The 26,045-nt window shown below is 44.4% G+C and overlaps 1 protein-coding gene across 1 annotated transcript in view; it reads left to right on the top strand.

Moving 5' to 3' along the window:
- The window catches only part of NT5E (5'-nucleotidase ecto), a 72,997-nt gene that overhangs the window by 12,438 nt on the left and 34,514 nt on the right, over positions 1–26,045 (top strand). The window contains exon 2 of the mRNA XM_061427908.1: positions 24,369–24,591. Within this exon, the coding sequence (XP_061283892.1) occupies positions 24,369–24,591 (223 nt within the window). The remainder of the gene's footprint in view (positions 1–24,368; positions 24,592–26,045) is intronic.

Below are 26,045 nucleotides of genomic sequence, written 5' to 3'. Positions count from 1 at the left end.
TCTGCTTGCACACCTTGCCCCATGCATGTCTTCCACTTGGCTGTTCCTGAGTTGCAGCCTTTATAGTACACCAGTAACCATAAAAGCAAAGTACTTTCCTGAGTTCTGTGAGTTTTTCTAGTAAATTATCAAAACTGTGTAGGGTCTTGTGGGAATCCCTGATTTACAGATGATGTATTACAAGTACAAATGATCCAAGAACTTGCAACTGCCATCTGAAGTGGGGGCAGGCTTGTGGCTCTGAAGCCAGGATCTGTGATTTGATGTTCACTCCTGGTAGACAGTGTGTGCGTGCTAAGTCGCTTGAGTTGTGACCTACTCTTTGCAATCCCATGAGTGTAACCCTCTGGGCTCCTCTGTCCATGGGATTCTCCAGGCAAGAATACTGAAGTGGGTTTTACTGGAGGAGATCTTCCCAACCCAGGGATTGAACCCGTGTCTCTTGATTCTCCTGCTTGGCAGGTGGTTTCTTTACCACTAACACCACCTAGGAAGCCCCAGGTAGATACTGTCAGCATGGAATTGAATTGTTGGACACCCAGTTAGTAACCTCAGAGACCTGGACAATTAGCTGATATGAGAAAACACTTCTCAGCCACAGAGGGAAATCACAGTTTTGGAAGAATGAATAGAAATGGATGGGAGGGCAAAGATACCAGAAAAGAGGAAGGGAGAAGGGGCTGGACAATATAGTCTAGTCAAGAGATGATGAACACAGACTGTAACTGGGCAAAGAGCTTGTATGCCTGCAGTGCAGAAAGCTGATGTAACAGCAGACATTTGCCGCAAAGTAAGTATTTATTGCAGGGCGCCGAGCAAGGGAGTAAGAGAGAGCCTCAGATCCACTCCCACTTGGGTTTTGAATTGAGGGTGTTTTTAAAGGGAAAAAACAAAGAAACTGGAATTAATCATCATTTTGTGACGTTTCTTAGTCACAGTTTCGGCAGCCAGTAAGTCTCTGGTTTAGGATTCTCAGGCCAGATGGTCTATGACTTGGGGGCCTATTAGAAGAGCAACTTGTAATTGTATGTTAATGATGAAATCTACAACAGCAGTTCCTCCAACTCTGGTAGATTACTGTTCTGTTAGCCCGTGGTTGAGGTCATAGGGGATAGAAAGGGAATAAAGTTTTGAATAGAGAGATTCATCATTAACTTGGGAGGGAACTCAGTTTTAGGGGCACTCCAGGTCAGAACTATGGTGATGGGGAAAGAAAGGCTGAATCCACCAGGGCCATTTTCAGTAGGACAGGCAGCATGGCACAGGGCTAGGAGGGTGAATTTGGGGTGACTATCTGGGATCAGGTCCCTTCCCTGCCACTTAAAATCTATGGAGTGTGAGCAGGTTCTTGAATCTCCTGGAGGTTTTCTTTCCACAGGTGTAAGGTGGGTGTGATCATGATTTTCTCCCCATAGGTTGTTGTAGGGTTTAAAGGAGATGACAGGGACTTCCCTGGTGGTGCAGTGGCTAAAACTCCACTCTCCCAATGCAGGAGACCTGGGTTTGATCCCTGGTCAGGGAACTAGATCCCACATGCCACAACTAAAGATCCTGCATGCTACAACAAAGACTCAGCACAGCCAAATAAATAAATAAATATTTTTTAATGAATTTTAAAGGAGATGATAGTGTGTGTCAAGTTCTTTACATGGTGCCAGCCACAATCAGGGGTCAGTAAGTGCTGACTGTACTCACCTTCTGTTGGCAGGGGTGGCTCAGAAGAGCTTATAATCAAAAGACGACTAAGAGGGTTCAAGCCTGGGACACAGGGCAAATCAGCGGTGTTTGACACTGCACCTCAAGAGTGCAGAGGTGTAGTAAGATTACCCCCTGACAGCTAAAGCCTCCTATTTCCAGGCTTTTCCTGACTTAGTGGACATGCTTGTGCCCATGGGGTTGTGGCAGACAGAAGCAGTAGAAAGAGATCTGGACAGGACCTCAGGACACCCAGGTTTTACTTCTTGGCTTTTCAAGCTCCTAGCTATGTGAGTTTATTGGAGAAGGAAATGGCAACCCACTCCAGTATTCTTGCCTGGAGAATCCCAGGGATGGGGCAGCCTGGTGGGCTGTCGTCTATGGGGTCACACAGAGTTGGACACGACTGAAGCGACATAGCAGCAGCAGCAGCTATGTGAGTTTGGGCAGCGGATTCCTCATAAAACAAGGGATTTGGAGGGGGTGCTCTGCCCATGTCCTTTCTCAGTGCCTCAGGCCCTGCCCAGCTCTATGTCTTGCTTCTAATCTGCCAACACGGCTCGACTGGTCCCAGGACTTAATAGTACGCACGGGTCTAAGTTGGCCTGACAACTCTTGTTTCTCCTCCACAGTTCCTTTCATAGAAGCTGTTTTCTTGTGGAGGGATGGCTTGGGTCTTCTCCCAGGTACCTCCAGGTAGCTACTGCTTCCAAAGAGGTTTCCAGGATTTTAGATGGAGGGTTATCTGTTTTGTAATAGAAAATTATGGCCAAAGTGGGAGGGTGATGAACCCAGTTTCAAGTCTGTTTTCTGTGAGGTTTACTTACTCTTTCAGTCCACAGATATTCACTTTTCTGGTGGCTCAGATGGTAAAGAATCCACCTGCAATGCAGGAGACCTGGGTTCAATCCCTAGGTTGGGAAGATCCCCTGGAGAAGGGAACAGTACCCACTCCAGTATTCTGGCCTGGAGAATTCCATGGACAGAGGAGCCTGGCGAGGGCTACAGACCATAGGGTCACAAGGAGTCGGACACAACTGACTGACTTTCACTTAATTGGCTTCCTTTGCAGCTCAGTTGGTAAAGAATCTGCCTGCAGTGCAGAAGACCCGGGTTTGATTCCTGGGTTGAGAAGATCCCCTGGAGAAGGAAATGGCAACCCACTCCAGTATTCTTGCCTGGAGAATCTCATGGACAGAGGAGCCTGGCAGGGTACAGTACATGGGGTCACAAGAGTCGGACATAATTTGGTGACTAAACAACCAACCAAGCCTGTGCCAGACTCTGTGCTGAGTACTTTAGACAGTAAACAAGACCTGCCAGAGTGAAACTTACTGTTCAGTGAGGGGATCGTGACCATCTGAGCCCTTCCTAACCACATAGAGAGGCTGGGTAAGACCTATGAAGGGGGGTGAGCAGGGAGAAGCAAAGCAAAGCAAAAATGACTGAAATTCTAACACCTGTGCACAAGGATTCTCCAACTACAGATCCTATCTGCAGAAGACAATGCTCAGGTACCATATATGTCCAAATCCACAGTGGGTATGTTTCCCCTCCTCTCAGGAAAGCAATCCCTAAGGAAAGGGAAGTCACCTTATATTCAAATGCTTACAGAGTCTCTCATATCAAGGAAACTGAATTACTTTATTGTCAGTAACAAAGTCACCTGATATTCAAGTGCTTACAGAGTCTCTCATATCAAGGAAACTGAATTACTTTATTGTCAGTAACAAAGTCACCTGATATTCAAGTGCTTACAAAGTCTCTCATATCAAGGAAACAGAGTTACTTTATCTTCAGTTACAAAGCAGCATGTTCTGGGAAGACAGACTAGTCGTGCCAGTTCGGAAAGCTTGAAAGAAATATCTGATGGCAGTGTTTTGTTGTTTTGTTTTGTTTAAGCATAGAAAGTTGGTGGTTATTCCTGGAGCTCAGACCTTGAAAGTCGTGCACGTGTGTGGATTGTGGATCCTCAGGTCTTAGTGATATGTGTGAACAGCCCCATCCTATGGCTGTTGTCCCCAGTCTGAGTTCCACATCGGGGCTGGTCTGGGTGAAACCAGCCTCAGGCATGGAGAAAAGGAAGCAGCAGCAGCTTCTGAGCTCATCTTGTCCAGGCATCTGTGTTTGCTTAACTGAAAATGGGAGAAGAAGAAAAAAAAAAAAGAAAATGGGAGAAGAACCGGACAAGTCACACAACAGATTGGCAGCTTTCCCTGCTTCACTCACAAAACCATCTGGATGCTGTGCAAACACCCTCCCTGTCTGTTCTTCAACTATATAACCAGAACTTGCAAATCCTCTTGACACTTCTTTTCCTTCACTTGAACAGTTGGCTTTATGGTTTAGTCACTAGTTCATGTCTGACACTTGTGACCCCATGGACTGTAGCCTGCCAGGCTCCTCTGTCCGTTGAGGTTATCCAGGCAAGAATACTGGAGTGGGTTGCCATTTCCTTCTCAAGTTGGCTCTATATAGAATCCAAAAATTAGCTGCAGCCTCCTAGCTCCTCAGAGATGTACTGGGTTAGCCAAAGAGTTTATTTGGTTTTTAAATAAAAATAAAATACATTTTTCATTTTCACAAAGAACTCTATTGAACAGTGTAGTCATCATTTTGTTCTAATACCTTCTGCCTTTTTCAGGCAACTTCATAATTCTGTCTTCCCAAAACGTTTTATCTTTTTGAGCAAAGAACTGTTCTAGGTAACTTTTACAGTCTTCCAGAAAATTGAAAATTTTCCACTAAGAGAATTTTGTAAAGACCAAAATAAATCAGTTCAGTTTAGTTCAGTCACTCACTCGTGTCCGACTCTTTGTGATCCCATGAATCGCAGCATGCCAGGCCTCCCTGTCCATCACCAACTCCCAGGGTTCACCCAAACTCATGTCCATCGAGTTGGTGATGCCATCCAGCCATCTCATCCTCTGTCGTCCCCTTCTCCTCCTGCCCCCAATCCCTCCCAGCATCAGAGTCTTTTCCAATGAGTCAACTCTTCGCATGAGGTGGCCAAAGTACTGGAGTTCCAACTTTAGCATCAGTCCTTCCAATGAACACCCAGGACCGATCTCCTTTAGAATGGACTGGTTGGATCTCCTTGCAGTCCAAGGGACTCTCAAGAGTCTTCTCCAACACCACAGTTCAAAAGCATCAATTCTTCAGCGCTCAGCCTTCTTCACAGTCCAACTCTCACATCCATACATGACCACTGGAAAAACCATAGCCTTCACTAGATGGACCTTTATTGGCAAAGTAATGTCTCTGCTTTTCAATATGCTATCTAGGTTGGTCATAACTTTCCTTCCAAGGAGTAAGTGTCTTTTAATTTCATGGCTGCAATCACCATCTGCAGTGATTTTGGAGCCCCAAAAAATAAAGTCTGACACTGTTTCCACTGTTTCCCCATCTATTTGCCATGAAGTGATGGGACCAGATGCCATGGTCTGAGATATCATAATCCTTCTGAATGTTGAGTTTTAAGCCAACTTTTTCACTCTTCTCTTTCACTTTCATCAAGAGGCTTTTTAGTTCCTCTTCACTTTCTGACATAAGGGTGGTGTCATCTGCATATCTGAGGTTATCGATATTTCTCCCAGCAATCTTGATTCCAGCTTGTGCTTCATCCAGCCCAGAGTTTCTCATGATGTATTCTGCATATAAGTTAAATAAGCAGGGTAACAATATACAGCTTTGACGTACTCCTTTCCCTATTTGGAACCAGTCTATTGTTCCATGTCCAGTTCTAACTGTTGCTTCCAACCTGCATATAGGTTTCTCAAGAGGCAGGTCAGGTGATCTGGTATTCCCATCTCTCTTAGAATTTTCCACAGTTTATTGTGATCCACACAGTCAAAGGCTTTGGCATAGTCAATAAAGCAGAAGTAGATGTTTTTCTGGAACTCTCTTGCTTTTTCCATGATCCAGCGGATGTTGGCAATTTGATCTCTGGTTCCTCTGCCTTTTCTAAATCCAGCTTGAACATCTGGAAGTTCACAGTTCACGTATTGCTGAAGCCTCGCTTGGAGAATTTTGAGCATTACTTTACTAGCGTGTGAGATGAGTGCCATTGTGTGGTAGTTTGAGCATTCTTTGGCATTGCCTTTCTTTAGGATTGGAATGAAAACTGACCTTTTCCAGTCCTGTGGCCACTGCTGAGTTTTCCAAATTTGCTGGCATATTGAGTGCAGCACTTTCACAGTATCATCTTCCAGGATTTGAAATAGCTCAACTGGAATTCCATCCCCTCCACTAGCTTTGTTCATAGTGTTGCTTTCTAAGGCCCACTTGACTACACATTCCAGGATATCTGGCTCTAGGTGAGTGATCACACCATCGTACTTATCTTGGTCATGAAGATCTTTTTTGTACGGTTCTTCTGTGTATTCCTGCCACCTCTTAATATCTTCTGCTTCTGTTAGGTCCATACCATTTCTGTCCTTTATTGAGCCCATCTTTGCATGAAATGTTCCCTTGGTATTTCTAATTTTCTTGAGACATCTAGTCTTTCCCATTCTGTTGTTTTCCTCTATTTCTTTGCACTGATCACTAAAGAAGGCTTTCTTATCTCTCCTTGCTATTCTTTGGAACTCTGCATTCAGATGCTTATATCTTTCCTTTTCTCCTTTGCTTTTCGCCTCTGTTCTTTTCACAGCTAGTTGTAAGGCCTCCCCAGACAGCCATTTTGCGTTTTTGCATTTCTTTTCCATGGGGATGTTCTTGATCCCTGTCTCCTGTACAATGTCATGAACCTCTGTCCATAGTTCATCAGGCACTCTATCTATCAGATCTAGTCCCTTAAATCTATTTCTCACTTCCACTGTATAATCATAAGGGATTTGATTTAGGTCATACATGAATGGTCTAGTGGTTTTCCCCACTTTCTTCAATTTAAGTCTGAATTTGGCAATAAGGAGTTTATTATCTGAGCCACAGTCAGCTCCTAGTCTTGTTTTTGCTAACTGTATAGAGCTTCTCTATCTTTGGCTGCAAAGAATATAATCAGTCTGATTTCGGTGTTGACCATCTGGTGATGTCCATGTGTAGAGTCTTCTCTTGTGTTGTTGGAAGAGGTTGTTTGCTATGACCAGTGCGTTCTCTTGGCAAAACTCTATTAGCCTTTGCTTTGCTTCATTCTGTATCCCAAGGCCAAACTTGCCTGTTACCCCAGGTGTTTCTTGACTTCCTACTTTTACCTTCCAGTCCTCTATAATGAAAAGGACATCTTTTGGGGGTGTTAGTTCTAAAAGGTCTTGTAGGTCTTCATAGAACCATTCAACTTCAGCTTCTTCAGCAATACTGGTTGGGGCATAGACTTGGATTACTGTGATATTGAATGGTTTGCCTTGATAACGAACAGAGATCATTCTGTCGTTTTTGAGATTGCATCCAAATACTGCATTTTGGACTCTTTTGTTGACCATGGTAGCTACTCCATTTCTTCTGAGGGATTCCTGCCCACAGTATATACAGATATAATGGTATCTATATCATTATATAGATAGATAGATACAGATATATAGATATAATGGTCATCTGAGTTAAACTCACCCATCCAGTCCATTTTAGTTCTCTGTTTCCTAGAATGTCAACATTCACTCTTGCCATCTCCTGTTTGACCACTTCCAATTTGCCTTGATTCATGGACCTGACATTCCAGGTTCCTCTGCAATACTGCTCCTTACAGCATTGGACCTTGCTTCTATCACCAGTCACATCTACTACTGGGTATTGTTTTTGCTTTGGCTCCATCCCTTCATTCTTCCTGGAGTTATTTCTCCACTGATCTCCGGTAGCATATTGGGCACCTACTGACCTGGGGAGTTCCTCTTTCAGTATCCTATCATTTTGCCTTTTCATACTGTTCATGGGGTTCTCGAGGAAAGAGTACTGAAGTGGTTTGCCATTCCCTTCTCCAGTGGACCACATTCTGTCAGACCTCTCCATCATGACCCGCCCATCTTGAGTGGCCCCACACAGCATGGCTTAGTTTCATTGAGTTAGACAACGCTGTGGTCCATGTGATCAGATGGACTAGTTTTCTGTGATTATGGTTTCAGTGTGTCTGCCCTCTGATGCCTCTTGCAACACCTACTGTCTTACTTGGGTTTCTCTTACCTTGGACATGGGGTATCTCTTCATGGCTGCTCCAGCAAAGTACAGCCGCTGCTCCTTATCTTGGACGAGGGGTATCTTCTCACAGCCCCGCCTCCTGACCTTGAATGAGGAGTAGCTCCTCTTGGCCCTCCTGCGCCCATGCAACCACCGCTCCTTGGACATGGGGTTGCTCCAAAATAAATGGAAATCTGTAAATGCAATGTCTGGTGGATGCGGTGGAGGAATCAGAACTTTGCAGCCAAGCTGTAACAGTTTTTGTCTGTCATCAAAGAAACATGCAGTCTTGCATTATCCTGATGGAAGATTATCCGTTTTCTGTTGACTAATTCTGGATGCTTTTCATTGAGTGCTACCTTCAGTTGGTCTAATTGGGAGCAGTACTAGTTGGAATTAATCATCTGATTTTCTGGAAGGTTTTCTCCTAATAGAAGACTCTTCCAATCCCACCATATACACAATATCACCTCCTTTAAAAGAAGATTGACTGACCTTTGGTGTGGTTGGTGGCAGTTCATTTCAATTGCCCCACAATCTCTTCCATTCCATGTTATTGTGTAGTAACCACTTTTCGTTGCACATCACAATTTGTTCTTAAAATGGAACATCTTGCTTTTCAGTAGAGAATGGCATGTGGAAATATGATCAAGGAAATTTTTTCACTTATGTGGAATGCAAACATCAAAGCAATTAACATAAGCAAGCTGGTACAAATGATTTTCAATGATTGATTTGGATATTTTTAATATGTCAGCTATCTCCCGCATGGTATAATGGTGATTGTTCTCAGTGTCTCAATTTACTTGCTATCAGCTTCAACTGGTCTATCTGACTGTGGAACATCTTCCGGTGAGACATCTCCAGCTCAGAACTTCACAAACCACTTTTGACACGTTCAATCAGTCACAGTATCTTCTCCATACACTAAATACATCTTTTTTTGCATTTCAATTGCACTTTCACCTTTTGTGAAATAACAAAGCATAATATGCCAAAGATGTTATCCTCAAAATTAAAATGGCTACACAAAAATTCACCAATTTAGATAAGTTTTTTAAAAATGCACACTGATATGACAGCTGTCACAATACAAACAAAATTGTTTTGAATAAAGCTAAAAACATCTAAGCACTGCTTGAGCCATCTTTTGGGGGAAACGAATAAGCCTTTTGACCAGCCCAGTAGTGAATCCTTCCTGGAACCCAAATAGTTGAGCAGGTATTTCTAAAGGTAGTATTGCTGTGGGTATTTTGCATGGGCAGAGAATTAATATAAAATGCTGTCTGTTCAGTACTTGTTTGTTCATTCATTCAACAGACACTGAGTTGTGAGTGAACTGGGTTGAGCTCAGGAATCTTTTCTGCCATTCAGTCAGATGCCACATTCATCTGCCAGGGACTAAGACTGGGGATGTGAAGCACAACCCAACACCAGAAGCAGCCACGACACCTACCTTGTAATCTTCTCTGCTTATGGTTGTTGCTGAGTCTCCCTGAGTGATTGGCAACTATGCCCTGTTGAGTGACAGACCAGAGTTTCCTCTAATCCTTAAACTATAGGGTGTCCTGCAGCCTTCTTCATGGGATGAGCTAGAGTCTAAGTGACTAACTGAATTCACGTGTTGCAAATTTCTGACATATGGCTCTTTGATGTTGTTACAATCAATTTCTGCGGATTAAAACTGAAATTCTTTTCTTCTGCATCATGCATCCTGTGCTGCTCTTAATTCGTCTTTCCGTTGTTTTTCTTCTACCTGGATTTAAGCCTCTTTTCTTATTTGGAACATTTCTGACTGCCTCAGCTTTCATGTCTCCATCCCCACATTTGTTACTACAGCTGATGTCATTGGCCTGTGAGCTTCCCTGACTAGTGCCTCGAAGGTGAAGCTCACGCTTGGAGCCCCGTCCATTTTTAACTGTCAGGGTGAGCCTGCATCTCTGTCAGGCTCTCTCAAACACATCTCTGCCTGTGGTTCCCACTTGCTTTATGAATGCATGGATGGATGTGTTTATTTCATGCTCTCTCCCTGACTGCCCAACCCTTCCTGAGGGCAAAGACCAGGGCTGTGTTACTCAGCACTGTGGAAACCTAGAAGAAACCAGTGGGTTGTTTAATGATACTCATCCCTCTCCAGATGCTTGTTATTTATTTTTTTTAACATACTCTTTTCCAGTATGGTTTATCATAGGATCTTTAAAAAAAAAACTATTTGCAGAAGTCAGAGACCTTACTGTATTTTTTATGATTTTATTTATTTATTTTTGGCTATTCTGTGTCTTCATTGCTGTTCAGACTTTTCTCTAGTTGCAGCAATTGCGGACTACTCTCTAGCTGTGGGGTGCAGGTTTCTCATTGTGGTAGCTTCTCTTGTTGCAGAGTATGGGCTTTAGGGTGCACGGACTTCAGTAGTTGTGGCTCCCTGGCTCTAGAACACAGGCTCAGTAGTTGTGGCCCACAGGCTTAGTCACTGCACGGCATGTGGGATCTTCCCAGAGCAGGAATGGAACCTGTGTCTCCTGCATTGGCAGGCAGATTCCTTACCACTGAGCCTCCAGGGAAGGCCCTGCCATAGGATCTTGAACATAGTTCTCTGTGCCATACAGGAGGACCTTGCTGTTTATCCATCCCAAATACAATAACTTGTTTTTTTTTTATTAGTTTTATTGAAATATAGCTGATTTGGGGCTTTCCTGGTGGTAAAAATCTGCCTGCGATGCAGGAGACCTGAATTCAATCCCTGGATTGGAAAGATCCCCTGTAGGAGGGCATGACAACCCATTCCAGTATTCTTGCCTGGAGAATCCCCATGGACAGAGGAGCCTGGCGGGCTATAGTCCATGGGGTTGCAAAGAGTCAAACACCACTGAGCAAATAAGCACACGGCTGATTTACAATGTTTTTAATTACTGCTGTACAGCAAAATGATTCAGTTATACATATATATATATATATATACATGTGTATATATACACATTACTTTTTTTAATATCCTTTCCATTATGGTTTACAGGTGCTTGTATTAGCAGCAGTTTGGCAGGATAGTGAAAGTCCCAAATGCCAAAGCCTTGCTTTGTTCCAGTCCTAGCTATGCCTCTTGCTAGTTGTGGAAACCCCATGCCTCAGGTTTCCCATCTCTGTAAAGGACAAGTAATTAGTACTTATCTCACAGCATTGTAAGAATTGAATAAGTTAATGTATGAACAGGGCTTAGCCATGTAGCATGAAAGTATTGACTATTCATATTTCTTATTGTCATGTATTTTTTTTTCTCTTTCTTGAAATTCCCTTGTGTCAAATTCACTGGTAATTTTCACAGTCCTTCATGGACCAAGCAGGGGCTGTGAAATGCCCCCTTGGTAATTCAGATACCGTATAGGTGGTTGGTCTCCTTGACAGATTCCCAATAGAAAGAGATTTTTAAAAATTCCTTTTTCTTATTAACTGCCTTCATGAAATCTATATAACGTTCATACGTGCACACACAAGACACTGAACAGTTAAAAAAAACTTTTAAAAAAATCTATTCACAAGCAAGTGTCAGTGAGATATTAATAGAAATATAAATGAAGACACAGGAAATGAAAAAGAGAGCCAAACTGAGCTGTGAATTGTGTCAGCTAATCTTCCAAGCTTATTGTCTGGTTCACCTTCTTCCAAGCAATTTGGTTTCTCTTGTTTTACAACTTCCCTGGTGGCTCACATGGTAAAGAATCTGCCTGCAATGCAGATTCAATTCCTGGGTCGGGAAGATCCTCTGGAGAAGGGAATGGCAACCCACTCTAGTATTCTTGCCTGGAGAATCCCATAGACAGAGGAGCCTGGTGGGCTACAGTCTGTGGGGTCACAAAAAGTTAGTCATGACTGAGCAACTAACACTACTGCTGCTGCTTAACTACTCTTTATCATGTGTGTTTTTATATGCTGTTCTTGAACAGCTTCAGTGGCTCACCTACCAAATCAGAGATGAAAATGGAACCTATTTGAAAGGAGCAGGTGGGTGGGTGGTTTTATTATTCCTTCAGTAAACACCTGCTGAGCCGCTGGTGCCAGGCTCTCATCTGGCATTACCAAGGACCATGGGACAATTGACACCGCTCCTGCCTCCGGGAGAAAGACATAAACAGACAGCGGCAGCAGGATGTGGTGGATGTGACAGGAGGGCCGTCTGTGGTGGCGGCGCCACTGAAGCTTTCTCACACACACTTGAGCTGCGTCTGAGGTAGTTCTTACACGCAGGTGGCTTTGTCTTCCTGGAACCGAAGGTGCCTGGTCAGGCAGAAAAAAAAAAAAAATGAGGCAAACTCAGGGAGATCATAGAAGGGCTGGTTTAGCATCTGAGCAGGAAGGATTTCAGTGGGAAGCGGGGAGCCTTGTAGAGACACCCAGCAGGGCTGGAAGTGTTTGGGGACGTGCATTCTGGTGGCCCCCCGGCAGTGGGCAGGAGGTCTGAAGCCAGAGACTGGCTCAGAGGTTCTCGAAATGTCTAGGTGAGAAACGATGAGACAGAGTGGGGCAGTGGGAGTGCCTGGAGGAGGGGAGCCCTGGAGGGGATGGTGAAGGAGCAGAAACAAAGGGGTTTCCTGGATGGGTCACCAGGAGGGGAGGCCTGAGGGAGAGGGGAGGTCTGCCCCGTGCTGCACTGGGGATTGCTCTTTCCTAGCACCCGGAACCACATGCATCCTCACAGTAACCTTCATGGGTTATTGAGGGCACGTGTTCTGCTGGCTGATTGGTGGGGACTGCCTGGCCAACAGACTATGCAGAGCAGGGATCCATGGGTAGGGTACAGAGCGGGCAGTGAGCACCAGGTTTCTCCCAGGCAATTCCATGCAACATCTCCTGCAACAGGAGCCCAGCTCTCTGCCCCACCGCCGACCCAGTTTCAGTGTCTGTAATCCCCTCATCTGGGTTCAAGCTGGGCTGGCCTGAAATTGGGGTGGGGGATGTCATTTCAAACTTGGGAGAAAAATCTACGTTTTCTGGTACACTTGAAATAAAAATACTGCTGCGGGTTGACGCAAACCAACCAAGGATGTAGCATCAGACACTAGTCAGAGCTGGGCCACTGTGACTGCCGCCGCACAGCTTGCTTTATTCAGGGAGGCCTGGCATGTTCTTGGCCTGAGAGACTCTCTCTCTTTGGGTTTTGCTGCTCGCTTGCCTTTTGTGGCTCTGTGTTCTGTGAAAATTATCACTATGTGGCTGCTGTGTCCACTCATCAGAGGGTTTCAGAACAGAACTCTTTATCAGTCTGGTGCCAGAGCCCAGAGGCACTGTATCTGAACCTTTTTCCCACTGCAGCCCACACAGACAGGCCAACACCAGTACAGGTTACAGAGAAGAAGCTGCTGGGAACACCACCCAGGGACTGAGAACCAGTAACCCCAGCCTTGGGCATTCAGTCTCAGTCTCTTTTTTTCCTCTTCCTCACCAATCATTTATTAAGTTGTTTTTTCATCCAGTAGATATTTACCGAGCATTTCCCCTGTGGTAGCTACATTTATTTTTTATTTATTTATTTGGCTGTGCCAGGTGTATTTGTCAGATGGGATCGAGTTCCCTGACCAAGGATCAAACCTGGGCCCCCTGCATTGGGAGCATGGATTCTTAACCACTGGACTACTAGACAAGTCCATTTTAAATAGATTATGGGACTTGATTAATGCATATTCTTTTTTTTTTCAAATTTACTTTATTGATTTACAATGTTGAATTAATTTCTACTGTACAGCAAAGTGATTCATTCAAAGTGTACATTCTTTTTCCTATTCTTTTCCATAATGGTTTACCACAGGATATAGAATATAGTTCCCTGTGCTATACAGTAGGAACTTGTTGTTTATCCATTCTGTATATAATAATTTGCATCTGCTAACCCAAACTCCCAATCCATCCTTCCCCCACCCTCCTTCCACCTTGGTAAACACAACTCTCTTTGTCCATGAGTCTGTTTCATAGTTAAGTTCATCCGTGTCATATTTTAGAGTACACCTCTAAGTGATACCGTACAATATTTGCCTTTCTCTGTCTGACTTACTTCCCTTAGTATGATAATCCCTAGGTCCATCCACTTTGATGCAGATGCCATCATTTCATTCTCTTTATGGCTGAGTAATGTTCCATCGTATATATGTACTGCATCTCCTTTATCCACCAATTAATGCAGACTTCAATAACAGACAGAAACGGCTCTGATCAATCACTTGTAACTGGAGAATTCAGAAAATGGGAGATTTCTCCATAAAGACTAAATATTCTGGCATAATAAGCATTAGTCATTCAGTTTTGTCCATCTCTCTGTGACCCCATGGACCAGGCTCCTCTGTCCATGGGATTCTCCAAGCAAGAACACTGGAGTGGGTTGCCATTTCCTGCTCCAATTCTGGCATAATGGGAGACCTTTATAGAAGGCCAGCCAGTGGCCACCGACCTCTGTGTCCCCTCCTGGGGACCATGAAGAAGGAGCAGAAGGCTCAGGTTTTGGCCCTCTTCCCTGTGTCAGCCCCCAGTGCCACCCACTCCAACACCAAGGGCTTTGTTTCTCTCACTCTCACCCTGAGGATGTTCTTATTTGCCCTTGTTCATTCATTTACTCAGCACCACTGAGAGCATGTGTTTATGGATGAAGGGAGTAAATGAAGAAATAGCAGCTTCTCTTAGGAAAAGCTTTGAGAAAGAAAAAAACTGGACGTGGGCATGAGGCCTCACAGGACAAGGTGGTCAGGCGCGCCTTGTCAGGTGACAGCTGGATTCAGATGCAGGTTCCATCTGCACTCTTTGTGGAACAAACATGGTAAAAGAGAGAAACATCAGGAAGGATGTGAAATCATTTGCTCTAGCACATGTTCTTCTCTGAAGTTTTATTTTACTGTTGTTGGAAGTCAATAGATTTCACACTTATCATTATTATCTTCATGCAGGCATGGAGAACAATTTCATCTCAAGTATCAGTCTCTAGTTAATTGACAGTAACTCCCTGCAGGGCCAGGAAAAGAAGAGTTTTGAGATTCATTTCAAACTCGGTGGGGAAGACTGACTCCATCAGTTATTCAGCATCCGCCCCAGATAGAGGAAGGGATGGGGGACTGTGGCAATATGACATCATGTATTTGTTTTCGTTGGGTGGATACTAGGTACTTTCCATTGACTTCAGTATCTACAAGATGGTAATTGACTGTTTCTTGACTTCCTACTTTTGCATTCCAATCCCCTATAATGAAAAGGACATCTTTTTTGGGTGTTAGTTCTAAAAGATCTTATAGGTTTTCATAGAACCGTTCAACTTCAGCTTCTTCAGCATTACTGGTCAGGGCATAGACTTGGATTACCGTGATATTGAATGGTTTGCCTTGGAAATGAACAGAGATCATTCTGTTGTTTTTAAGAGTGCATCCAAGTACTGCATTTTGGACTCTTTTGTTGTTTATGATGGCTACTCCATTTCTTCTAAGGGATTCTTGCCCACAGTAGTAGATATAATGGTCATCTGAGTTAAATTCACCCATTCCAGTCTGTTTTAGTTTGCTGATTCCCAGAATGTTGACGTTCACTCTTGCCATCTGCTGTTTGACCACTTCCAATTTGCCTTGATTCATGGACCTTACATTCCAGGTTCCTATGCAATATTGCTCTTTACAGCATGAGACCTTGCTTCTATCACCAGTCACACCCACAACTGGGTGTTGTTTTTACTTTGGCTCCATCTCTTCGTTCTTTCTGGAATTATTTCTCCACTGGTCTCCAGTAGCATACTGGTCACCTACCGACCTGGGGAGTTCATCTTTCAGTGTCCTATCTTTTTGCCTTTTCATACTGTTCACAGGGTTCTCAAGGAAAGAATACTGAAGTGGTTTTCCATTCCCTTCTCCAGTGGACCACATTCTGTCAGACCTCTCCACCATGACCCATCCGTCTTGGGTAGCCCTACATGGCATGGCTTAGTTTCATTGAGTTAGACAAGGCTATGGTCTGTGTGATCAGATTGGCCTGTTGTCTGTGACTGTGGTTTCAGTCTGTCTGCCCTCTGATGCCCTCTCTCAGTGCCTACCATCTTACTTGGGTTTCTCTTACTTTGGACGTGGGGTATCTCTTCATGGCCCCCAGAAGTCAAAAAACACCTGGAGTAACAGGCAAATTTGGTCCTGGACTACAGAATGAAGCAGGGCAAAGGTTAATAGAGTTTTACCAAGAGAACACACTGGTCATAGTAAACACCCTCTTCCAACAACACAAGAGAAGACTCTACACATGGATATCACCAAATGGCCAACATCAAAATCAGACTGTCTATATTCTTTGCAGCCAAATATGGAGAAGCTCTATACAGTCAGCAAAAACAAGACCAGGAGCTGACTGTGGCTCAGATCATGAACTCCTTATTGCCAAATTCAGACTTAAATTGAAGAACATAGGGAAAACCACTAGACCATTCACATATGACTTAAATCAAATCCCTTATGATTATATGATGGAAGTGAGAAATAGATTTAAGGGACTAGATCTGATAGACAGAGTGCCTGAAGAACTATGGACGGAGGTTCGTGACATTGTACAGGAGACAGGGATCAAGACCATCCACAAGAAAAAGAAATGCAAAAAGGCAAAATGGCTGTCTGAGGAGGCCTTACAAATAGCTGTGAAAAGATGAAATGCCAAAAGCAAAGGAGTAAAGGAAAGATATACCTATCTGAATGCAGAGTTCCAAAGAATAACAAGGAGAGATAAGAAAGCCTTCCTCAGTGATCAATGCAAAGAAATAGAGGAAAACAATAGAATAGAAAGACTAGAGATCTCTTCAAGAAAATTAGAGATACCAAGGGAACATCTCATACAAAGATGGGCTCAATAAAGGATAGAAATGGTATGGACCTAACAGAAGCAGAAGATATTAAGAAGAGGTGTCAAGAATACATAGAACTGTACAAAAAAGATCTTCACGACCAAGATAGTGACAATGGTGTGATCAGTCACCTAGAGCCAGACATCCTGGAATGTGAAGTCAAGTGGGCCTTAGAAAGCATCACTATGAACAAAGCTAGTAGAGGGGATGGAATTCCAGTTGAGTTATTTCAAATCCTAAAGGATGATGCTGTGAAAGTGCTGCACTTAATGTGCCAGCAAATTTGGAAAACTCAGCAGTGGCCACAGGACTGGAAAACGTCAGTTTTCATTTCAATCCTAAAGAAAGGCAATGCCAAAGAATGCTCAAACTACCACACAATTGCACTCATCTCACATGCTAGTAAAGTAATGCTCAAAGTGCTCCAAGCCAGGCTTCAGCAATACGTGAACTGTGAACTTCCAGATGTTCAAGCTGGATTTAGAAAATGCAGAGGAACCAAAGATCAAACAGCCAACATCTGCTGGATCATCAAAAAAGCAAGAGAGTTCCAGAAAAACATCTATTTCTGCTTTATTGACTCTGCCCAAGCCTTTGACTGTGTGGATCACAATAAACTGTGGAAAATTCTGAAAGAGATGGGAATACCAGACCACCTGACCTGCCTCTTGAGAAATCTGTATGCAGGTCAGGAAGCAACAGTTAGAACTGAACATGGAACAACAGATTGGTTCCAAATAGGAAAAGGAGTACGTCAAGGCTGTATATTGTCACCCTGCTTATTTAACTTCTATGCAGAGTACATCATAAGAAATGCTGGGCTGGAAGAAGCACAAGCTGGAATCAAGATTGCCGGGAGAAATATCAATAACCTCAGATATGCAGATGACACCACCCTCAGGGCAGAAAGTGAAGAACTAAAGAGCCTCTTGATGAGAAAGAGGAGAGTGAAAAAGTTGGCTTAAAGCTCCGGTCCCATCACTTCATGGCAAATAGATGAGGAGACAGTGGAAACAGTGGCTGACTTTATTTTCCTGGGCTCCAAAATCACTGCAGATGGTGACTGCAGCCATGAAATTAAAAGACACTTACTCCTTGGAAGGAAAGTTATGTACAAACTAAACAGCATATTGAAAAGCAGAGACGTTACTTTGCCAACAAAGGTCTATCTAGTCAAGGGTATGGTTTTTCCTGTGGTCATGTATGGATATGAGAGTTGGACTATAAAGAAAGCTGAGCGCCGAAGAATTGATGCTTTTGAACTGTAGTGTTGGAGAAGACTCTTGAGAGTCCCTTGGACTGCAAGGAGATCCAACCAGTCCATCCTTAAGGAGATCAGTCCTGAGTGTTCATTGGAAGGACTGATGTTGAAGCTGAAACTCCAATACTTTGGCCACCTGATGTGAAGAGCTGACTCATTTGAAAAGACCCTGATGCTGGGAAAGATTGAGGGCAGGAGGAGAAGGGGACGACATGGTTGGATGGCATCACTGACTCAATGGACATGAGTTTGGGTAAACTCCGGGAGTTGGTGATGGACACGGAGGCCTGGCTTGCTGCGGTCCATGGGTCGCAAAGAATAGGACACGACTGAGCGACTGAACTGAACTGAATTGACTGTTAAATTCTCATTAGCATTCAGTATAATGATAATAAATGAATAAATAGGCATGTGGTCACCGTATAAGCCCCTTAAAATGGGTATATGTCAGGAATTGCTTATCCCCAAAAGGAAGTTAGACTTTGTCCTGCATTCAGAATTAATGAGAGTTATAAACCAATGATGGTAACACAAGCTTTCCCTCACTCCTCACTTCAGAATGTTTTTAATCAAAACAAGAAACTCCAGATGAATTCATTCTTCTTTTGCTGATTCAACCAGATGAATTCATTCTTCCATTGCTGATTCATACGACCTGAAAAGCCTTTTGGGCCCTGTCTTTGCAGAGTTTCTGCAAAGCCTTTCACAAACTATACACAGCAAATATACATGCTAAGTCGCTTCAGTCATGTCTGACTCTGTGCTACCCTATGGACTGTATCCTGCCAGGCTCCTCTGTCCATGGGATTCTCCGTGGACAAGCAATACTGGAGTGGGTTCCCATGCCCTCCTCCAGGGAGTCTTCCTGACCCAGGGATTGAACCTGCATTTCTTATGTCTCCTGCTTTGGCAGGGAGGTTCTTTACCACTAGTACCACCTGGCATGCAAATGTAAATATTCACAAATGCCTGCAGTTGGGGTTAAAAACATCTGACTGTGTTCTGCAGAATTTATTTAACAACAATAGGATTTTGAGTCAGAGAAGAAGCATATCTCCCTTGTCCTTACATTTCAGTTTGCTTTTAGCTTTAAAAGGCAAGCAAGGGAAATCCCTGGCGGTTCAGGATTAGGACTCTGCACTTTCACCACCAGGGCCTGGGTTCAGCCACTAGTTAGGGAACTAAGATCCCACAAGTCTCACAGCACAGCCAAAAATTTTTTTAATTTTATAAATAAAAAAGAAGAAGAAGAATAAAAGGCTGGCAATATTCCAGGTATTTGGATGATCGAAAATACTGGGCTGAGCCAGGCAGAGAACATGAAAAGTCTCTTTCTTATATGATCATCAAGTTTTGTTTTGCTTTTAACGGTGAGAACCCCGGGGTTCTCCTACACCAAGGAAGTGATGAGGATAATAAGCTGGGGTTAGACCAGACGCTCGCATTGTGTTCCTATGATCCCAGTGTTGGAGATACTGAAAAAGGTCATTTTGTGAGGTTCGACTCTCTTAAATTACAGAAAAGTGCATTTGGTGAAATTTAGTGTTTGTATTAAAAGTATTCAAGGTGATGACAGTGCTAGAACTAGTGGCTGCATAGGGCTCTCAAATTAACAAATGAATGAAAATGAGTTTCGTTTCTAGTATTGGAAATGAAATGTTTGGAAAGCAGAAAAGTGAGAAAAAATGTGAGAATGTCCTTTAGGGCCAGGAAAATCACTTGCTTATGTGAGGATTAGAGTGATAAGTGGCACAGAAGAGGTTAGCTCATATCAGGGTATGGTACAACATAAGTTGGTACACGTTAGTTGGGCAAAGCAGCAAAAAATCAACAAGCATACATATGAGAAGGTGGACAGGGTCTTCAGAGAGGACCCGAGAAGACGTAATAATACTGCAATGTGAATTTCTAAATTCTTGTACTGGGGCTTCCCTAATGGCTCAGTGGTAAAGAATCTGCCCGCCAACACAGGAGACATGTGTTCAGTCTCTGGATTGGAAGATCCCCTGGAGAGGGAAATGGCAGCCCATTCCAGTATTCTTGCCTGGGAAATGCCATGGATAGAGGAGCCTGAAGGGCTACAGTCCATGGGGTTGCAAAAGAGTCAAACACGACTTAGAGATTCAACAGCAACAACATGGTTGCCCTACAAAGTTTCTGTGAGATATAAAGGAACAAGGAAAGACTATAGGCTCTGTTACATTGTATCTTTATTGCTCTAAGTTCTACTCCTAGGCAGACTCTTCCTGAAGTATTTTCACATTATTAATAAAAGCAATAGGAACGAATGAAGAAGCAGTGTATTTCACAAGTTTCCTGTGTGCCGGCAGGGTGTGGGAGCAGGTGTCCTCAGGTGAACTGCACGATCCTTCCCCTGCAGAGTGGGCAAATGGTGGAGCTCTGATAGGTGCAGGAGAACAGGAGGGAGCAGGCAAAGTCAAGGTCAGAAGGTGGAAGCGCTGAGTTTCTAGAGATACGCATTTACAAAGGGATTGTTCTGCTTTGGTATTTGTAGGACGAATTAGCTGTGTGTAGGAGAAAGAAATTGATGGAGGATTTTTCTGTTCATTTATTTATTCATTTGATGCTGCATCCTTGCTCTCTTCCCAAAACTGTGCTGCATGGTAAGGGACTCAGTGGGCAGGTGCAGGGTCTGCCAGGGCTGCCATGAGGGGACCATCAAGCACAGGAAGGACTGCTAACTCAGGGAGGACCTTGAGTGTTTGGGGTCTTTCTTCCAGAAGGTCCATTGGCCTTCAGGAGCTAGAGTAATTAGTTGAATAAGGCAGTAAAGGCCTGGCATGGGAAAGGAATGTTCTATCTTCCTATCTATGTATATATCTTTTTATTATTATTTTTGGCTGTGGTGGGTCTTCATTGCTGTGCGTGGGCTTTCCCTGGTTGCAGTGAGCAGGGGCTACTCATCTTTGTGTGAGGGCTTCTCACTGCGGGCTTCTCCTGTTGAGCACCAGCTCTAGAGCACTGGCTCAGTAGTTGTGACTCATAGGCTTTGTTGCTGCATGGCATGGAGATCTTCCAGGACCAGGGATTGAACCAGTGTCCCTTGTGTCGCAAGGCAGATTCTTAACCACTGGACCACCAAGGGAGCCCCTTCTATGTATATATCAATCAATCAGCAATTATGTATCATATGCACATGCATGCATGCTCAGTTGCTTCAGTTGGATCAGACTCTTTGCAACCCCATGCACTGTAGCCTGTCAGGCTTCTCTGTCCATGGGTTTCTCCAAACAAGAATACTGGAGTGGGTTGCCATGCCCTCATCCAGGGGATCTTCCCAACCCAGGGTTGGAACCCATGTCTCCTGTGTCTCCTGCATTGCAGGTAGATTCCTTACCACTACGCCACCAGGGAAGTCCATGTATCATATACAGAGGGATAAAGATAAGTGAAAACACAGAAAACTGTGAGTAGTCAGGAATTTATTTTGAGTCCTTACTCTCTTATGCAAAGCCCATTATAGCCAAGCATAGAGGTTAAGAAAGTTGAAGTCAAACAGAAGTGGCTCTGGTCCCAGCTCCACTCCTTACTAATTTTGTGACCTTGAACCATTCATTTAATGTCTCTAGATCTCAGTTTTTCCCCTCTGTAACACAAGCATAGTAATAATACCAACGTCACAGCACAAAACCAGGTTTGCTACACAAAATCACCTTACCTGATGCTGGTGTGTGGCATGTACTTAGTAAATACTGACTCGCTGTCATTACAGCTTTTGTTTTATTCATTCATTCCTCTTCCGGAGGAAGCCTCAGTTTAGAAATGTGTTCAGGTCACTGCTCATGAATGATGGAGCATCCAGGCCTGTCTGGAGGTGGGTGTCTGAAGGAAGCTGCAAGAGAAGGCAAGACCAGACCTCAAAGGGCTCAGGACATTGAACTTTATCACAGAGGAAGTTCAGATGGAGCCTCTCAGGACCTTTAATGTCAGGACCAACAAGTTCAGATTTGCATTTTAGAAAGATGATTCTGGCAGCAAGGTGCAGGTTTAGAGACGGCAGTGGTGGCATCTGAAGGCCCGGCTGGGGGGCAGGGTTGGAAGTGAGGGTGCCAGGACCACATGCAGGTGGGAGCAATGGGGTAGGCTGAACTGGAGCTTTTAAATAAAGCGAGAGATGCTGGTGGGAGGTAAGGAGAGGGAGTGAGCGAGTGGGAGGGATTCGGGTGCTCCAGGGTTTCTGGCTGCAACTGACTGGGGAAAGGGCAGTACCTTGGACCAAGATGGGGATTCCAGAGGCAGGAGCTTGAGCGCAATAAGCTTGGGGTGCCTGTGAGACTCGGGGCAATGTCCACATGGCAGCCAGACATAGAGATGCAGAGTCAAGTTGGGGTTGTAGATGTTCAGTTGGGTGTTGAAAGTGTGGGTGGCAGCGACAGCGTTCAGGCAACTCTTGCACACCTCCAAGCACACTCTCTCCCTGCCAGGCAGAGAGGTGGAAAGGCAGCCAAGGTCACCACTTTCAGGGCTTTACACTCAAGTCCAAGGAGGAGACACCAAGCAAGACAAATAAAGGAAAACTGTAAGTCCAGCTGTTGCTGAGTACTAGCAGTATAATGGTAAAGTGCAAGGCAGCTGACGCATTGACAATCTTTCATGAAGAGCTATGGAAACATTCATTAAAAAAAACCTGTACAGTTAAGCCAGATTATTATGAGTTATTGTAACCTCATAAGGCAGACTTATTTCACCATAGGAAGAAACCATGATGTTCTAAGAATACAAGAGAAAAAGACAATTACCCAAGACTGGGAGAACCTTTAAGTAGGTCAGCCTTTAAGAGGGAAGCACTTAGGTAAGAGGAAGAAGTCAAAATGAGCAGATATTCAGAGATGGGATAAAAGGCAAGTTCAGAAATTCTGAGTTTAATCAGGAAGACAGGTACATGGAAACATGAAGACACTGTGCTGCTTTCTTTGTGGAAACACGTGCAGATGAGGATGTGATGCACACGGCCCTTTGAGTGTGGGTCCTGGCGAGGGTCACCTGCCAGGCAGATGAGGAGCTCCAGCACTGAGCGGGGTGAAGGCTGGAGGTGAAGGTCCCAGTGACTCAGGGGCACTCCTTGTGGGGAGGACCCCACGGATGTGCAGAACAAGCTGCTACACGGTGGAATGGGTAGGAAGGAGGAGGATGGGGACAGTCAGAGAACACGGGGATGGGGGTGTTCATGTAGATGGAGGGGTCACCAGTCAGCACTTCTAAGCCTGTTCCCAGATGACCCTCAAAGTGAAGCAAAATCAAGTGTGCTGTATAGAAAGTTTGAACTCACTGAGTTAAGTACTAAGATAGCAAATCAGCCTTGGCAGCCAGAGCCCATGGGTGGGTGGCTGCGGTGGGTAAGTTTTTTCCAGGAGACGGATAGAGAAGGAGTGGAAGGCTTTGGGGGAGGTGGCCAGCCGGTCCTCTTTTGTTAGCATCACCCTGGGGAAAGATACCAGACATCAGGGTGATAGCTCTGGCTCAGCAGCTACTCCCCAAGTAGTGAGGAAAAGGAGCTAGGGAATAAGTTGGGAGTAGGGTGTCTTGTGTTAAAGCATGCCAGCTCCTCCCAGAGCCCTGGCTCGGAGCCCATCCAGAGCCCCAAAGGCCTGTGGTGGTTTCATCCTACTCATCCTTGGATGTGAAGCTGCTGAGAGTGAAACCCAGGGTGACCCAGAACTGACAGGAAGCAGAAACCAATGCTCTGCTATCAAAGTGCAATCTCCTGCTTACCTTTGGGAATCCTCCCCTTCCCAGAAGAACAGAGGACCACGGAGTACTAGGGAAGAAACAGCTATGGGAACGTAAGGGTGTCATGACCCAGGGGATGGGAGCTGTGTCAGGGAGGGGATGCCTCAAGTGTCTGTTCATCACACGACTCCAGCCCCTTTTGCTAAAGTCCTGTTGATTTTAACAGTTGTCCCCAGCATATGGGAATGGAATGATTGGTTTGGTGAATTGAGATATGGGCTTATGAGAGAAGGGGCTGGACAGAGCCTGGTAAATGCAGACTCTCAACCTGCCCCAGACCTGGAGGTGGAGGACACTGACCTGTCTGCGAGTGCCTTCCACACACATTGACGTCACCTCAGCAGGTGATACAGGGCCTGGGGTTTGGAAATCTGCCTGGTGATCTGACTGCCCCTGGGCCTGACCCCAGGGCTCCGGAGTAAAATCTCTGAGCCTGAGGAGGACATCAGTCATACAGTCAGCTTCCTAGAGCTTCTCCAGTTTTCAGAACTCTGTGTTAAGGTCTTTTTTTTTGTTTTTTTCGGCTGTGCCATATGCTTTGTGGGATCTTAGTTCCCTGACCAGGAATTGAACCCATGTCATCCACAGTGAAAGCATGGAGTCCTAACCAGTGAACCAGTAGGGAATTCCCCAAGGTAATATTCTCTGAAGTATGTTTTTACTGGCAATTTCAGAGTACCTAATTCTTTTTCTCTTTTCCCTTTCCACCAGGCACTGGGAAATCATGAATTTGATAATGGTGTGGAAGGCCTGATTGATCCACTACTCAAAGAGGTCAATTTTCCAATTCTGAGCGCAAACATTAAAGCCAAGGGGCCTCTAGCGTCTAAAATTTCAGGACTTTATTCACCATATAAAATTCTTACTGTTGGTGATGAAGTTGTGGGGATTGTTGGATACACTTCAAAGGAAACCCCTTTCCTCTCAAATCCAGGTATTTTCTTCTTTTACAGCACTCATTGCTTGAAAATAGGTGGCACTAAATCAGAGTGTGGCATTATTTTTCTGGATGGTTGGTCAAAGTAGGAACAGTGTGTGGTGTTGGCCACTTGTGGATGTCATTGAAATATCAATCTAGTGGTTTCCAGTTGCCCTAAGTAACTTCTTAAAGACCCTTGCTCTCCTGCTCAGTGAAATGTTGACATCAACAGTAACATTGCTTAATTCAGCATATTCAGAATTTGGATGAGAGGGCCATTTATATCCAGTGCTGATGTCAGAAGGAGTCATTTATTGGGAAATGAGAGTCACGTAACTCACCCCTTTTTTCTGTGGAACCAGGGAGCCCAGAGCCAGGGTTTTACCTCAATTTCCTTTTTTCTAGTATGATTATTCTATGAATAGTTAGCTCCCTTTTTCATTATCTCTTGTTTTAATGGCTTTGTTGTATCTGGCTTTCTGGGAAATATATATATATTTTTTTTTTTTTTGAATGGTCTTTTGTGTGTGTGTGTATCATACAACAGATATATATGTATATCTGCTATAGCCAAATATACACACACATATATCTGTATAACCCTAAGACCATTCAGAAAACCATTTTTGAGCCACTTTTACAGGAATGGTTTGGCAGTGAAAACAAAAAAACATTTTTCCTAAATTGCAAGTGAGTCACTCAGTCATGTCAGACTCTTTGCAGACCCATGGACTATATATAGTCCACCAGCCTCCTCTGTCTGTGGGATTCTCCAGGCAAGAATACTGGAGTGGGTTGTCATTTCCTTCTCCAGGGGATCTTCCCCATCCAGGGATCAAACCCACATCTCTTTGCGCCTCCTGCGTTGGCAGGCAAATTCTTTACCAATGTGTCACCTGGGAAGATTTTTCTAAATTATCCAAGCCAATTTTCTTTCCATATTTGAAGAAAAAAAGGAAACAAGGGTTTTTGGCAAGAATAAACTGATAAAGGAAATTTTAGAAAATGACAGAAATGTCATGTGTTTCCTGTTGCTGTTAAAGTAGTTGCAGGCCATCAGAAACAACACAAAAGTCAGTGCACTTGACCCTGAGTGGTGTGAGCTCAGAAGCAGGGCTGGGCTGCTCTCCACTGCTGGGGACCTGGGGTTCGTCAGGCACCCCAGGCGCCAGGTGACATCCCTCCCCCAAGCCTTTGCACGTGGTCCATGGCTGTGGCTGAAATCATTGTGAAAATGCCACAGCAGGCACCCGTGGACCTCATGAATTACTGGCTTTTGAAGAGCTATGTGAGTGGTCTTCTGAGTAAAAAGGATGTGGCCCCACTGGAGGTACCCAGAGTACAGTCTCGGGCTTCTCTCCACCATCAGCATGGCTCTGGCCCTTCCGTCCCGCTGCTTACAGCAAGGTGATCAGCCCTTCCCAGGTTCAGGGCACCTTCTGTCTGGGCCCCCGGGGGTTTTCCTGCCC

This window comes from Bos javanicus, chromosome 9 (genome assembly GCF_032452875.1).
Source record: "Bos javanicus breed banteng chromosome 9, ARS-OSU_banteng_1.0, whole genome shotgun sequence".
In the NCBI taxonomy this organism is placed as follows: Eukaryota; Metazoa; Chordata; class Mammalia; order Artiodactyla; family Bovidae; genus Bos; species Bos javanicus.
This window is presented reverse-complemented; position numbering and strand designations above follow the sequence as displayed.